Source organism: Lacerta agilis, chromosome 7, assembly GCF_009819535.1.
Source record: "Lacerta agilis isolate rLacAgi1 chromosome 7, rLacAgi1.pri, whole genome shotgun sequence".
Classification (NCBI taxonomy): Eukaryota; Metazoa; Chordata; class Lepidosauria; order Squamata; family Lacertidae; genus Lacerta; species Lacerta agilis.
Window position 1 is genome coordinate 73,238,026 of NC_046318.1, and position 16,187 is coordinate 73,254,212.

General features: G+C 42.9%; 1 protein-coding gene across 1 annotated transcript in view; it reads left to right on the forward strand.

The window, feature by feature from the left end:
- The window catches only part of FER1L6 (fer-1 like family member 6), a 111,169-nt gene that overhangs the window by 29,001 nt on the left and 65,981 nt on the right, over window positions 1-16,187 (forward strand). Inside the window, exons 8-13 of the mRNA XM_033155817.1 lie at window positions 1,520-1,676; window positions 2,461-2,647; window positions 5,720-5,912; window positions 7,558-7,907; window positions 8,828-8,936; window positions 13,905-14,091. Of these exons, the coding sequence (XP_033011708.1) occupies window positions 1,520-1,676; window positions 2,461-2,647; window positions 5,720-5,912; window positions 7,558-7,907; window positions 8,828-8,936; window positions 13,905-14,091 (1,183 nt within the window). The remainder of the gene's footprint in view (window positions 1-1,519; window positions 1,677-2,460; window positions 2,648-5,719; window positions 5,913-7,557; window positions 7,908-8,827; window positions 8,937-13,904; window positions 14,092-16,187) is intronic.

The window sequence follows — 16,187 nt, forward strand, 5'->3', positions numbered from 1 at the left end:
AGCATATGGTTTGCCATGAAAAACAAAAACAAAAATTGGACTACAGGTTGCTCATGGCAAACAGACTATGTACCAAGAACTTAGCTATGGGGCTCTCCAGTGTTAGAAATTCCAAATAATTCTGTCTTTCAGTCTTTTAGTGATTAATGGACACTTACCTGGTGATGGAGCCTAGCCAATAGGTGTCTCATCCATTAGTGGTTGGCAGGAAGGGGGAGCCACTGCACACCTGACCTCCCAGCAGCAGAGTCACTGACTCTTACAGGAGAGGGATGCAACAGGGATGTTGGTGCTGTGCAGGTGTACTGGTGGAGCCAGTGAAATGCTTGTGCTGGTGCACCTGCACAGGGACTTTTCCCCCACCACCTCCCACCTTCCTCCTGGTAAGTGACAGCAACTGCACAGCCAATAGGCATGCAGCGTAATCTGCCCCTCTCTGCTGACCATTACTGGTCTCTTCTTGTTGCGGATATGCCTATCTCCATGTCAAGGGGCTGTCAAGCAAGCCCAGTTCATCCACAGGGCAGGAAAGGATGGGAGGCACAGAATGTAATTAGCTTTTCATTAACGGGAAATAACAACACAGCAGAGTCCTCTGGTTCCTCTTAATCCAGCTGAGACGTTGCTGAAAATGACCACTGGCCCTTTGGATGCCTCCCAAGCAGATGAAGGTTGTGTCAAATGGGGGGGGCTCCTCCTCTGGGCCTGTCTGGTCTAGCCCATTGCTCAGCAATGTGCAGGACTCTCCTTGATCGGGGTGTCAGAGAGGGAAGCGAGCCACCAGGACTGGGACTGTCCTGCTGCTGTGTAGCAGGGCCAACCTCTGACTCTTCTCTTTCTGAGACTGCGCTCACACTGTGACTCTCAGCCTCTAACCCTGTCCTGGAAGGTCCTCCTTCTCTTGACCCCTCTTGATCACTCAAACCCCCTGCTTCTAGCACCTCCCAGCTCGTCCTTTCCCCAGACTGCTCTTCAGTGTCCCACCACCAGGGTCCAGGATCTAAGTCATCGTCTTCTGTGCCCTCCCTGGGGGGGCTCTTGGGCAGGTGGCTCCCACCACTCTTCCTCCTCCAGCCAATCCCTGACACTCCACCATGGAGGGCACCACAGCTTCTACCTGAAGAAGATGGACCTTGAACCTGGGACCTTCTGCATGCAAAGCAGATTCTCTACCACTAAGCTATGGCCTTTCCAAAAACGTTTGCTTCACCTGATGGGTCTTCTTCATTTGCTCATTTGATGCACTGCTAAGAAGTCACAAAGGGAGGGTTTTGTTTAAAACAAACATACAAAAGCAAAACAGAACCTTGACAGGCAGGTTAAGAACATTTTAAATAAATGAAGTACATTTACTTTCCAGAGTGTTGCCAATTTTGTTCATGGAGCGGAAAGAATAGTTATTGCTGTTGATTTGCTGGCTGCTAATGCACATGTCTCCCTCCCGCCCCCCTTCCCCAAGAGGCAGAGATTTCAGAAGCTCTCCTGTGGACCTATTCATGCTTGTATGTTTCATTTCCAGGTCATCAGTTTTGTGACAAGTGGGCCCTCCTCACAGACCCTGCGGACATAAGGACAGGAGCCAAAGGATATCTGAAGTGCGACATCAGCGTTGCAGGGAAAGGAGACACACTGCAAGCCACTCAGAAAGCAAGTGATGCAGAAGAGCAGATAGAGAAGTACGGCCACAACTTAATTACGATCTTGCCGGCATTCTGACTCTGACATATATAGTTGCAATGCAAAAGCCTGCGGAATGGCTTCACAGTGGCTTCTCTCGACTGGTATCTTACTTAGTCCTGGGCAAAAGAGGCAAATCCTCCCTGCCACAGGGGACTTGTTTATATGGCAAACATGAACTGGCTACGGTCATTCTGTCTCCCTGGGGGACCCTGGCAACTGTGGTTTGGTGAAGGGTGCTAGAGCCCTATCTCTAAGAAATGAGAGGAAGGACGGGGTATGAACCTAAGTAATAAGAATAACTTCCCTGGGGCTGCTTAAGACCTGAAGAAGCCATTGGAGGCCGGTTCATTAAGACAAAATGGGGCACTGCCCCACCAATTTTGGTCTGACTTCAGCCAGCCTCCAAGGGGTCAACAAGTCCAAGGGGTGGTATTAATTGTCAGGTTCCTGCTCCTTAGTCTTTGTGTGAATGTTGTGGGTAGTAGGAGAGGATATAATGATTAAATGTTATCTTTCCTCACTCACTCTAGTGAGCTAGTAGCACAGCACATTCATTTGCACATTGCTGGAAGCACGTTGATGGATTCGTTAGAATCATTAAAGTTGAGCAATCCAGCAATTTCTCCTTTAGCGCCCTCTTAAAAACAATAACGACATGACAGTCTTCTTTTTAAAGTAATGGTAAAGTTTGCTTACATTCAGTTCACAGTATTGTCCTGAAGGCAGGCTTTATCCTGTAGCTTTCTTCAGAGAGCTGGTCTTTTTTTTCTTTTTCTGCAGGAACCTCTTGATTCCCAAAGGGTTTCCATCAGAAAGGCCTTGGGCCAGATTTTACGTGAGAATCTACAAAGCTGAAGGGCTTCCCAAAATGAACTCAAGCATCATGGCCAATGTAACAAAAGCCTTCATGGGCGACAGCAAGGACCTTGTGGATCCATTTGTGGTGGTCACATTTGCAGGTCAAATGGTAAGTGGGTCATCGTGATCACAAATGCAACCTTTTGGTGTTGGTTGATTAGCTGCCTTGTCACCAGGCAATGGGCTTTCAGGATTCTTTGGCAGATGCTGTGACCGTTAAAGTGGTCTAAAACATAATAATAATAATAATAATAATAATAATAATAATAATAATAATAATAATAATAATAATATACTTATAACCCGCCCAACTGACTAGGTTGCCCTAGCCACTCTGGGCCACTTCCAACGTAATAAAAACACAGAAAACATCAAACATCAAGAACCTCCTGATACAGGATTGCTTTCAGGTGTCTTCTAAAAGTTATGTAGTAGTTTATGTGTTTGACATCTGACGGGTGTGGGGAGGGGAGTGTTCCTTGTAACTTCTCTACCTGGTTCACTGTAACTTCACTTCTCACAGTGAGGGAACCACCAGAAGTCCCTCAGAACTCAATGTCCAAGCTGAACGATGGGGATGGAGATGCTCCTTAAAGCCATTTAGGAATTTAAAGGTCAACACCAACACCAACCAACCAGAGTTTGTAACAAAGCGGGCTGGAACATAATCCAGATCAGACTGGGATTCCTTGCAATATTTAATCCCTTTTGGTTTTGCATGGTACAGTATATGACATTGGTATGACATCAGTACACTTAGCTGGCAATCAGCTTTATGACACCAAAATGTATTTTGCTAGCATTGTACACTGAAGTCCAAAGGTGGATTTGTTGTGCTAGAACATGGGTAGGCAAACTAAGGCCCGGGGCCCGGATCCGGCCCAACCGCCTTCCAAATCTGGCCTGCAGACAGTCTGGGAATCAGCATGTTTTTACATGAGTAGAATGTGTCCTTTTATTTAAAATGCATCTCTGGGTTATTTGTGGGGCCTGCCTGATGTTTTCACTTGAGTAGAATGTGTGCTTTTATTTAAAATGCATCTCTGGGTTATTTGTGGGGCATAGGAATTCGTTCACCCCACCCCAAAAAAATAGTCTGCCCCCCCATAAGGTCTTAGGGACAGTGGACTGGCCCCCCGCTGAAAAAGTTTGCTAACCCCTGTGCTAGAGTGTCAGAATACTTTGATCCCCTTACATAGGTAAACCTTAGGATTCAGTATGACCTTGAATCCATCATGCAGAATACTGGCAATCTGGAGGCACCCCAGGCTAGGAGTTATGCACCCATCAAGTAATTTAATAATGGAAACATGGAATGTCAGAGTTGGAAGGGATCTTGAAGGTCATCTCATCCAGGAATCTTGCAACTACAGCAACCCTGACAGATGGCTGCCCGTCCTCTGCTTAAAACACCTCCAGCGAAGGAGAGCTCATCATTCCCCTAGACAATCTGTTTCACTGTCAAACTGTTCTGAAGGTTCCTTTGAAAAATGCTCGGCCAACCTCTGCTTCTGTGCCATTTCCACCCAGCTGGTTCATTACCCACCTTCTCTTTTGCAACAGGCTCTTCACCCATGGCAAAAAAAACCACCCTCCACCGCTGCCCTCCCGTTCTTCACAGCTTGCACAAGAAACGTGCATTCTGTCAAGACAAATGCTTGGTTGTCCCCTCTCTATTGTTTCATGCTTTTAGTGGGTGCTGAACAGAGTAACAACAAAGGTGCTTGCCTAATGTCAACAGGCAGGCCGTTGCTGAGTACAGGCACTGCCACATCACAAGACAGAGCTCTCACAAATGCGAAACAGATGTTGTCAGGGAACTGCCACCTGGCCCGCTGAGTGGAACGGAGGGTCCATTAGCTTACAGAGACCCCCAAAGCCTTTTGAGCAGCAGCACCTCCAGTGGGTAGGAAGGGGAAGGGGCCAGCTGGGAGAGGAGAGGGCTCGGGGATGCAGCTGAGAGCCCCAGCACCTCACCTTGTCCTGCTGGTCTGGAGGGTAGCCAGGGGCGTAGCAAGGGGGGCGGGGGTGGTCCGCCCCGGGTTCCATAATGGAAGGGGTGACAAATTATCAAGGAACAATTTTTTTTGGGGGGGGGGATTTGAATTTTTTTTTTAAATGCCTGCTCCAAATGTCTTATCTTACTATACTAGGGATTATATAGCTATATATGAAATTTCATGCATATCGGTAAATATCTTGACCCTCCTCCACCAAAATAGCTGTTCACTTGGCTGTTTTCCTATGTCATGAAGGCTGAAATTTCAGTTCAGAGAACACTTACTGTTCCCAACCCTAACCCTGTGGAAAGCCATCTAATTAGACTTTAATTTGATTTTGAGATGTAAAAAATAATTATTATTATTGTTTGATTTTATACCAATGTTATGTATCTGATGTTAGCCACCCTGAGCCCGACTTCGGCCGGGGAGGGTGGGATATAAATAAAAGTTTTTTTTTTATTATTACTTGTTATTATTCCTTTGTAAGAAAATATGAAATAACGTAAAACCATTTTTGCAGGGGGGGGGAATCAATGGGGGGGTTGACAAGAAATTTTCCGCACCAGGTACCACCTGACCTTCCCATGCCTGGCGGGGGGGGGGGTTGACAAAAAAATTTTTTTGCCCCCGGGTACCAATTTACCTTGCTACACCCCTGAGGGTAGCACACCATTTCTGGCACCCCAATTGCACAGAGGGTTGAAACGCAAGGAGGGTGGGAGATTTGGGGTGCCGAAGCTCTTATGCTGGGGAAGGAGCAGGAAGGGGCCACTCCCGGATTCTGCCAGCGACTGAGACATGTTTTTTTTTTTACCTCTGCACTGTAAATAGTTTGCACAATAAAACTGCCAAAAGACTGTTTGGGCTCCTGCCTCGTTACTCATAAGCACCATCATGTGAACCTTACAGATGTAATGTGGCATTTGTAGCAGTTCCAGTTCCACTGACTGAAGTGGTCGAGGGGGCGCATTTGGAGGTGAGGTTATTGCATGATAACAGCTATGCAAGCAGACACAACTAGCATGTGAGAATCGCTCCAACTCTGCAATCCTTATCACTAACATGCACAGGAACAGAAGAATAGTGCCCCCCCTGTTAACATCTGGAGGTGATTTTGTGTGGGTGATTATGCACTAGCCCTGTTGATCCCTCAACTAACCTACAACTTTTCATTTTAGGGTCGAACTACGGTGCAGAAGAACTGTGCCGATCCTGTGTGGCACGAGCAGGTCGTCTTTAAGGAGATGTTCCCCCCTCTCTGCCGAAGGGTCAAAATCCAAGTGTGGGACGAAGGGAGCATGAATGACGTGGCCTTAGCCACCCACTTCATAGACCTGAAGAAGATCTCGAATGAACAGGATGGAGATAAAGGTGAAGAGCTATGCATGGATCAGTTTTAAAAAGACAACTCTGGACTGTTTTAAATGTCTGTGCTATAGAGGCATTTCTGGTACTCTCTCTCTCTCTCTGCCCTTGAGGATGAGCAGAACCCAAGTCTGAGCATCTTTGGAAGGGCAATAAAGGCCAACTCTTCTTTATATCATTTCATTGTGGTTTGGAGGAGGTGGTTTGGAGAATAAACACATCCTGTTTTCATCAAAGTTAGGAGGGAGGACTTGTAACAGCACGTGGCAATTCAAATCATATTTTGTGAAATAATGACATTTGGATTTGAGGACTGAAGATAAATTGTTTATAGAAAGTGGATTTATTGGGTGTTATACTGGAGTGGATGAAGTGAATAATGCTTACGTATAGCAGACAGACAAAGAATCTTTAGCTTCTTAACTTTCTCTCTCTCTCTTTCTTAATTACTTTTCTATTCCTTTTTCTTTATCTCTCTCTCCCTCCCTCCCCGTCCCCCCCTTTCTCTTTTTTGCCTCTGGATTAATGTTTTAGTTTGAACCAAATAAAAAAAGAAGTTTTTTATTTCTCTTTATAAACTCTAATAAATAAAAAAACAAATCGAATTTTGTTTGAGGAATCGCTGGAATATGGAGTTGTAAAATCAAACAAACCAACAACCTTGCACATACGTTTTATTATTCTTTTTGACACTATTGGGGTGTATTTGACCCCAGCTATTGAAGAAGGGTTAAATCTCCATGTGTAATTTTAGTAGTGAGCAAGTGCAGGAATTTGCCTCTTCGAGCAGCAAGCTGCTGTTATATTTTCCTCTATATTTTAAATGATCTTTTAGATGGCGATGCAGATATGTTTTATGATAATTCAATATGCTTAGAGGGTCTCTAATGAATGTACCGTATTTTTCACTCCATAAGACACACTTTTTTCCTCCTGAAAAGTAAGGGGAAACGTCTGTGTGTCTTATGGAGCATATGGTGGTCCCTGGAGCCGAATTGCCCAGGGGCCAAAAGCAGATTGTGCTTTTTTAAAAAACAAAGGGAGAAGTGGGTGTTGAAAGGAAGTCGCTGAACAGCTGATCAGCAAGCGACCGGGAGAGAGATACGGCTCCCTTTCTGCCCCCCCCCTTGCCCAGGCCTCCATTGTTGAATGTGCTGCAGAGGGAGGTTGTTTGTTTCCCCAGCGACATGTGACTGGCTGATTAGATTATCTGTCTGGAAACTGTAGAAACGGCTCCCTTTCCTTTCCTAAAGAAGCTGCAGAACTGTGAGTTGAACCCCATAAAAATGGGGCTTTTCCCCCTTTGCAAAAGAAGCTGCACAAGTGTGAGCTGATCCTAAAAAAGGGGGGGGCTTTCCCCCTTTCCTCTAAAAACTTGGTGTGTCTTATGTTCGGGTGTGTCTTATGGGGTGAAAATTACAGTGCATTTAACTTATTCCGGCTGAAGAAGAATTTTCGAAACAGGGCCCTGTCCTTCAGCTTCAGCTGACGTATAAAACATCTATAAATAAATCCAGCTACAGGAGAGATTATTTGAAACAATTGTATCATTTGAACCCTTGTACAATTTTTGGATGTACAGATGCCTGCCTGTCCATGTCCCCCCCCCCCATCATTCCTTTGACGTTTGTTGCATATATGTCTTCTTCAGGGTTCTTGCCTACCTTTGGGCCTGCTTGGGTCAATCTTTACGGTTCCCCCAGAAACCACACCCTGATGGACGACCACCAAGAGCTCAATGAAGGTTATGGCGAAGGTGTCTCTTTCAGGGGACGGCTCTTGATCGAGCTCGCAGTGGAGATCCTCTCCGGGGGAGCCCACGAATCAAAGTTTTCAAAGATGATCAAGGAAATAAAGCTACCTTCCAAGGACAAAGACCCCAAAGGCTCAAAAGGATCGGGAAAGGACAAAGACAAAGGAGCTGAAGATGGAAAATCTTCCCCTTCAGATAAAACAAACTCAACAGATGTGGAGGTGGAGCCTTTTGATGTACCGCCTGAGGTAAATTTTCTTAAAAGATGCTCAATTTGAAAAGTGGATCTCATTTACAAGGTTGGCCCATAGGCTGTGGTCCTCCATATGTTATGGGACTCTAACTCCCATCGGAGCCAGCCAGCATGGCCAAGGGCTTGGAATTATGGTAGCCCACAACATCTGTAGAGCCATGGGTCCCCCATCTTGCTTATGGCCTGCCTGGTTTAGAAACCACAGCTTCTTCCCCTCCCCACCTCACCCCACAGATCCCTGGCCTGTTTAGCACTATAAAGAGTCAGAGGATCTCTCACAGTTCGCAGCATTCACATGAAATGCAAATTCCCAGAGTGCATTATTTCTTAAAAGGCCAGAGGCCTCTGGTTGAGGACATGTTGTACAAGGTAAAGGGACCCCTGACCATTAGGTCCAGTCTCGAACGACTCTGGGGTTGTGGCACTCATCTCACTTTAGTAGCTGAGGGAGCCGGCATACAGCTTCCGGGTCATGTGGCCAGCATGACTAAGCCGCTTCTGGCGAACCAGAGCAGCGCACGGAAATGCCGTTTACCTTCCCGCCAGAGCGGTACCTATTTATCTACTTGCACTTTGAGGTGCTTTCGAACTGCTAGGTGGGCAGGAGGTAGTGAATGGCAAAAGCTGACAACCACAATCTGAACTGGCCAGAAGTTACCATTAATAGGCATTTTCTTATGGTTAACACAAATTCAGCCGTTGGAGTGGGCTGTCGATTCAAGACAGCAACAGATTAAACCTGCTCAGAAATTTGACATGACTCAAGACTAAAATGGATACGGCTCTTGTAAGTTCCTCTTTATAAGAGCATTTGAGCCAATGCTTGCCCTCGCAGAGAGCTGTATGTGCAATAAATCAAATTTGTTATTTTCCCTCCCCACTGCTCTTTCTTTCTTTCTTTCGACCTGCTGTCAGATCCACGAGGAGCAGTTTGAGGAATTCCTTCTCTTTGGGGCCTTTTTTGAAGCTACGATGATCGATAGGAAGTTTGGAGATAAACCAATAAGCTTTGAGGTGTCTGTTGGTAAGCGTGGGGGGGGGGATGTTCCTTGTGTGTTTCTCCACTGTTACTCTGATCTTTAATTTGGAGAAAGGGCTATAAAGTCATCACAAAGCCAAGAGTCCTCCTCTCCAGCCCCCAGCCCCCCAAAAAACTTGGTTTATGACCTCCAGGCTGGATGAATGTCTGCTGATTTGAGGGAGAATGTAGGAGGAAAGCTACTATCTTCTGTGTGGAATGAGATCCCATGATAATAGCGGCCATAAGGTCCCTCTGGATGAAAGCCAGAGTGGAGAGTGTCCACACTGTTTGGACGGCTGAGTCTTGAATCCAAATGATTAGATGCATTATCTGGTTTGTGTGGATGTTATTTCTATACTCCTTTATTTCTGTGTCAGGTATTATTCTCGCTCCTGTTTAGTTTTAAGCTGCTAAGTTTTAGATTGCTTTATTTGTATGGGTTGATTTTCTGGGTATGTATTTATTGATATTATTATTTGTAATAATAATAATAATAATAATAATAATAATATAATAATTTGTAATTGTTTATTATATACATTATGTTTATTGTTTATTATATACTTATGATGTTTTGTGTTTGTTTTTTCTTTAGCTGTCAAGCTAACAATTTTCCTGTCTTGTTTGCCGATTCAATTTTTTTTTTGTCTTAGTAATTTAATTCTCCACTCTACTTCCTGATTTATGATCATTTCAAGTTGTATCTGCAGTAATTTGTAAGACTGTTTTGGTTTCTCATCTTCTGGTTTACTGACCATCTTCCGCTCTATTTCTTTTATTTTGTCTAAGGTTTCCTCTTTCATTTTTCCTCTTTTACTTTTTAAGATACAGCTTTGTTGTAAGAAGAAGCCTCTCATGAAAGCCTTGCTGGCATCCCAGACAATATTAATGTCTGTACCCTTGTTTAAGTTTTGTTCGAAATATAGATTCATCTGTTTCACTGATCTTTCAAAAATATCGCTATTGTCATTCATTCTCCATCTATGTTGTGTAAAGTTTTTAACTTTCCATTCCATTGTCACCGGATTGTGGTCTGATAGTATCTTTGGCAAGATTTCCGTCTTTACCACTTTTGTTGTTAGTTCTTTTGAGATCCAGATTTGATCTATCCTACTCCAACTTTGTTTAGATTCAGAATAGAACGTAAACTGTTTTACCATTGGATTTTTCAACCTCCAAATATCTGTTAACTCATTATTTTCAATTATAGACTCAAATGATTTTGGTAGTTTCCCCTGGTTTGGTTTAAGTCCTTTTGTTGACCTATCCATTTGTATGGAAGGTACTCCATTAAAGTATCCCATCATGACCATTTTATATTCCATGTAATCCATCAGAAGTTCTCCTAATTTATTGTAAAATTCTACTTTCCTTTCATTTGGTGCATATACACCCACAACAACAATTTTTCCCCTTCTTGTTGTACTAACACTCCTATTATCTTTCCTTCCTTGTCTTTAAATATTTGTTGAGCATTGTACTTCTTTTTCACATACACCACCCTCCTCTCTTTTTCTGTACATCAGACGATATTAATTCATTTCCCAATTTTGAATTTTTAAAGACCCTATTATGTATTATGACAGCTGATGTTGCTGTCACACTGATTTATCTGACTGCACTCGCGGGTCGGGGGAAAATTTAGAGGATCTGGTGTAAACCTGGAGCCACATCAGCTTCTCCTCTTTCAAGCTCTGGGCCATTTTTTTTGCCACGGAAGCAGAATATGGATGTTGGATCTTCAGTGGTGGGGATACAGATGGGTGTACTAAATTATGTGAGCAAGAGGGTCATTGAAGTGTAGGTGGGTTCCCACGAGACACGACACAGCGATAACAGCAAGAACCTTTATTGAACTACATAACTGGGAAACAGGGGCAAAACAACTGCTTATATACATTCCTGAAAGTCTGGGCCACTCCCACTCCCAATGTGATTGGCTGGCTAAACTTCCAAGCTGCGAATCACAACTCAGAGTTCAAGGGCCAATGGCAGAGGCCCAAATCCTGAAATGCTCTGTGATTGGACATCATGTATCAAATCAGAGCACAGGAGCTCAGACTCCTTAGTCCAGACTCAAGCTCAGGCAAACACAGACCACTGAATACATAACAGTCATATAACTCAGCAATTTTGCCTTGCTGATTTTTGTATCATAGCCATAATGGACTGATAAAAGCTCTCCTACAGGCTTTAGTTTAAATTCATGTTCTCCAACATCAAAGGTAGACTTGCCACTATATTATTCCAGTAGCAAAATTCAAAGTGAACTTGGAGGACCCTGTTCAAGTGAAACCTCTGTGGGAATTTTGAGGAAACCAAAAATGATTTCATTAATAGGGGCATCTCAAAGGGCTCCTCCCAGATGACCTATTTATTGAGTTTCCTCCTGATTTGCTTGCACAAAGCTTACATGGAGCTTAGATTGTATCCAGTCTTTACTGAGCAGTTATTTCCATTTGTTTGCAGGCAGATTATACGACATTGAGTACTTGCCCTAATTTGCTTGCATCATGCTTATACACCTTTCTGTTAAACATCCATTCGTGCCACACTTTTCAATGCATTTCCTTGTCACTTTCCTAACTGCAAAGAGTCTGATTCTTTTAAAAAGTGGATTTGTTGTGCAGGGGCAACAGAGTACTTTGATCCATACTCAAACCTAAATTTTGTGGCATGATCTTGAATCCCTCCTGCAAAATAATGACAGTCTGGAGGCATCCTCAATATTTGGAAAATGTTAGGAATCATAGAATTGTAAAGTTGGAAGGTATCCTAAGGGCCATCTAGTCTGACCCCCTGCAATGCAGGGGCTCGAACCCATGGCCTTCAGATTAAAAGTCTGATTATGCTCTGTCGACTGAACAATCCCAAGAATCTAGGTTGCCAATGAACTCTGTTGAGTTGAATTTGGAAGGGCCTTCTCTGGTGAGGCGTATCTGGGAATTCTGAGGAAGGTTAAAAAAAATTAAACAGCATAAGTGGCATTTCTCAGGGAATTTCATTTTGCTCTTTTTTCTTAGAAGTAGTATATGATGACTGTGAGCATGCAATGTGATCCAAAGCATATTGCCTTTGTCTCACTCTCTTTTGCAAGTCAGAACTCTGAAGAGAAATCAGATACACTTCCTAGTCAGCAAAGAATTTGCATTTTTTTATTGCAGATTTCATTTCTAAGTCATAAATATAGTGTAGGAACATCAAACGTGCTCTGATATCCTGGTTTTCCTCCTGGGTCAGGTTGTTCTCAAACTGTAGCACAACAGGCAAACAAAAAAAAATCTGCACAACTTTCAGCAGGTAACTTTATTCAACCAATCCATCTTTATTGCGGTCAAAGACCAGACAGCAAAATTAACAACAGAAACATACACTTCGTCGGTATCAAGAGGTGGACGTAATTAGAAATTTCCTATAAACTTATTTACATTAAAAATAACACTCCTTCAACTAAAATCTGTGTTCCAAAGTTAAAAATCAGTGCCACCACTGTCACCGCAGCCTTTCTTGTCCCCGTTGCCATAAAACTGAATTTCACAACGGGCCTGGTGATATTCAGATTGTTGTCGGCAAGAAGATATTTAACATAGGTTTCCTGAGCGGCCAGGTAATTTCCTTAGTAGTGGTTGGATTAGCTCTCTTTAGGTATTGCAATACAACAGGCAGTATAGAAGAACATGCCAAATAGATTCAATCTCATCAGAGTTGCATGGGCATCATCCCTGTTCCAACAGGGATGTCATGATATCTTGCCTCTAATAGTGATTTTATTAGATTTTGGACAACTATAAGACAGGCTTTACAGATTAACATCCTAACTTCTATTTAAGACCAGAAAGCAGACTTAAGGAAGACTCCAAAAGGTCGTTAAACCACAGGGAAGTTCTTACATGTCTCTACTTCGACCCTGCCTTGCTTGACCTGGGCTATCCCTCCCTGTTTGTATGCAGTGGCAGAGTTAACACCTTTATCATTCTCCATGTTGAAGAACTGAGTGTTTTTTCTGATAAGGAAAGGCCTCCTAAGCAAACAAGGCGGTGTCTAATATTTACTCAAGCATGGACTTGGGAGAGGCTGGATGAAAAAGGACTTCATTTGTGTGTTTGCACAGCAAAGAGTAATAAAACCTTTGAGCACGAGAAGAGTCCTGCTGGATCAGGACAAAGACTCACCTAATCCACAAGCTTGTTCTTCCAGTGGCCAACCAGAATCCTATAGCAAGCCAGAAGAAGGACCTGGGTGTTATAGTATCCTCCCCACTTGTGATTCTCAGAAATTTCCTGCCTCTGACAGAGAAGGTGGACCATAGCCATTGTGGCTGGTAGCCACTGGTGAATTTGTCTAATTCTCTTTTAAGACCATCAAGGATGTTGTATAGGAGGAGACTTCAGAAAGAGGGTCAACTAAAGGAAAACTTTTAAGAATTCAAAACTCAAACTTTATCCATAATGTCGTGTGTGTGTGTGTGTGTGTGTGTGTGTGTGTGTGTGTGTAAAAGATCTAGTTATAATCTGGTTGTGTTTATTATTATTAATTGGTTTTTATAAATTTTCCAAATTTTAAACAAATTAATTCAAATTTCAGACCAACTTAACAATTGACTTTCCACACACCAAACCTCCAAGACACTTCTTCTCCCTCCTTCCTTTTGCTGCTCACAGGAGAATACATTTTCTTAATTTCTAATACTTTCCCGTCCATTCCTATTTCCATCGACTGTGCATGTTCAATTCCTGCTTAGACATTTACCCAATTAATTTTCCCAATTAATCAAATAGAATCAATCTTCCTTTCTCGATCCATATATAAATCATTAATCCTAATTTCAAATGGTATTTCCTCCAATACAACCTAACCTTCCTATCTTTATGTTTTCGTAACATCCTGGCTGTCCGGTTGTGTTTAAATGCTTTGGTCCTGGATGTAGCCTAATTCTGTTACCCCTCTCCCATATTTGGTTTGTACCTCTAGGGAATTTTGGCAATGTTATTGATGGAGTGTCACCTGGAGCTGGGAGCAAGAAGAAAGGTCATGAGGGAGAGGAGGAGGAAGGTACCCCTCTTCTGCATGAGGGAACGGGAGAAGCTTCACATGACATTGCGGTGCCGCTGGTCTCTACCACACACCCAGAGAAGCCGCTCATCACTGAGGGAAACAGGTAGAGCCTAAAACACTTACTGTATTGGCTTCATTAAATCTCTCTCCTTGACCTGTGCCTCTAGAGATACGGGTCATTCCTAAGCAGATATGGACAAAAAATTTCTCATTCCCCCCAATCTTTAAAGTCAGTTTTGCAGATTTCTGTTGCAATTCACAATTGATTTATTTTTTCCTATTAAAAAAGTTGTCTTGAAAACAATCAGCATTTCCTTGCAAATTCCTTTGAATAAACACATTTGGGTGTGCTGTTTTTGCATTACAAATCTATATGTGCAATCTCCATAAAATAATGCATTTTTGTACATCATTTTTTTTTTGCTAATCAATGCATTTTAAAGCATGCTCCCCACCCCCACCCTCTCTCTCTCTCTCTCTCTCTCTCTCTCTCTCTCTCTCTGTGTGTGTGTGTGTGTGTGTATACACACACACACACACACACACACACACACTTTGTGTGGTTGGAGAAATGCACTGCGGCATTCAGAGGATTTCTAAAGACGTTGGGTTTTGGTTCGCATGTTGGCTTGAGAAATGCAAATTAAGTAGTTTCTCATTGAAATGTAAACAAAATTGAATTCATCCATATTCCTATGTCAGTGGGGCCAGTTGCTAGGGGAGACGGCAATCTATTCGAAACGGGGTTTTTTTGGCCCAAATTTTGAGGGGGACAAGAAAGTAGCATGCTGACCTGACAGCACAAATGGTAATGCAGTCATACTGATGTGTTGTGCAAATAGGACCACTTCCTGAGTAATGAAGTATTTCATTCACTCATATAGCATGGTTTATTATATACATTAAAAAATCTCAATATTTGTTTTAAAATGATAAGAACAACAATTCTTATGGAAACCAGAAAGCCTGCGTGTTATAATGATAGTAGCATATCTGCAAGCCTTTGTGTTACAGGGGTACCCAAATTCCCTCATAATCTTGCTTTGATTTGTACAGGATTTGCAAGCAGTTACAGGTAGGTAGCCGTGTTCGTCTGCCATAGTCAAAACAAAATATAAAATCAAAAATCAAAAAATCCTTAGTAAGTAGCACCTTAGAGACCAACTAAGTTTGTTCTTGGTATGAGTTTTTGTGTGCATGCACACTTCTTCAGATACACCAAGGATTTGCAAGTGTTGGTCATAAGGTGATTCTGGTCTGCGCCAGCCATGGCCATGGTGGTAACAATACACCATGGTTAAAGCAAACCATGGGGCAGAAGGGGGACTCCTCCCAAGGGAGGGTAGCAGGGAGAACATGTGTCTGACTTATAATACTCCAGAGGAGTTTGCTTCTCCTCTCTATGCCCGATGTTATATCCCGAAACTTCAGAAAAGGCAGAGAGATGTGCTCTGAGAAAACAAAGCAATCAGATGAAATCATTGCCAGCAATACTAGACTAGAAGAGAATGGCCTTTTAGGACAGTCTCCTGGTGAGAGAGATGAAAAGCAGAGGCTGTCGAGGATGTAGCTGCCGTCTCTCATGACAGTACTAGAGAATGTAGATGATCAGCTATTATCTCGGAGAGGCAGCTGGTGGGTTTTTATGTATTCGCCTGATAGACATTCAGATCTAAAACGGCCGCAATAAAAGAACAGAAATCTGCAATTGCATTATATTACCTGCTATGGTATTTGTCTGGTTCCACCACTCCTTAAAGACCGACATCTCTCTTTGATGTAGGTGCAAAGCTATTTCAGATTTTGCATTTCCCCTTCCTTTATCGGATTCTTGTGGACAAATGAGTTTATGGCGTAAAGTATGATAGAACTATGCTGCATATCAGCTATAGGCTACTGGCAATCCATGGTCCAGATTAAGCCCCTAGTGGCCCCTAGCAAATTCTTATCTAGGTGTGGTAAAAATATTGCCCACAGACTCAATGTCAAATTGAATAAATGCTATTAATTTCCAAAATTTGTGGACGAGACAGAGATTGCATGCTTGCATTTCCTTATTCTGGATGGTAGCTACAGTAAAACACAGCTGAGGGTATAGCAGGGTAATCAAGTGACCAATATGAAGCCTGTCCTTTCTTGGCTTCTATCTCCTGTTCATTCAAACAGTGAGACTACAATCGACTGAATGGGGGACACCCA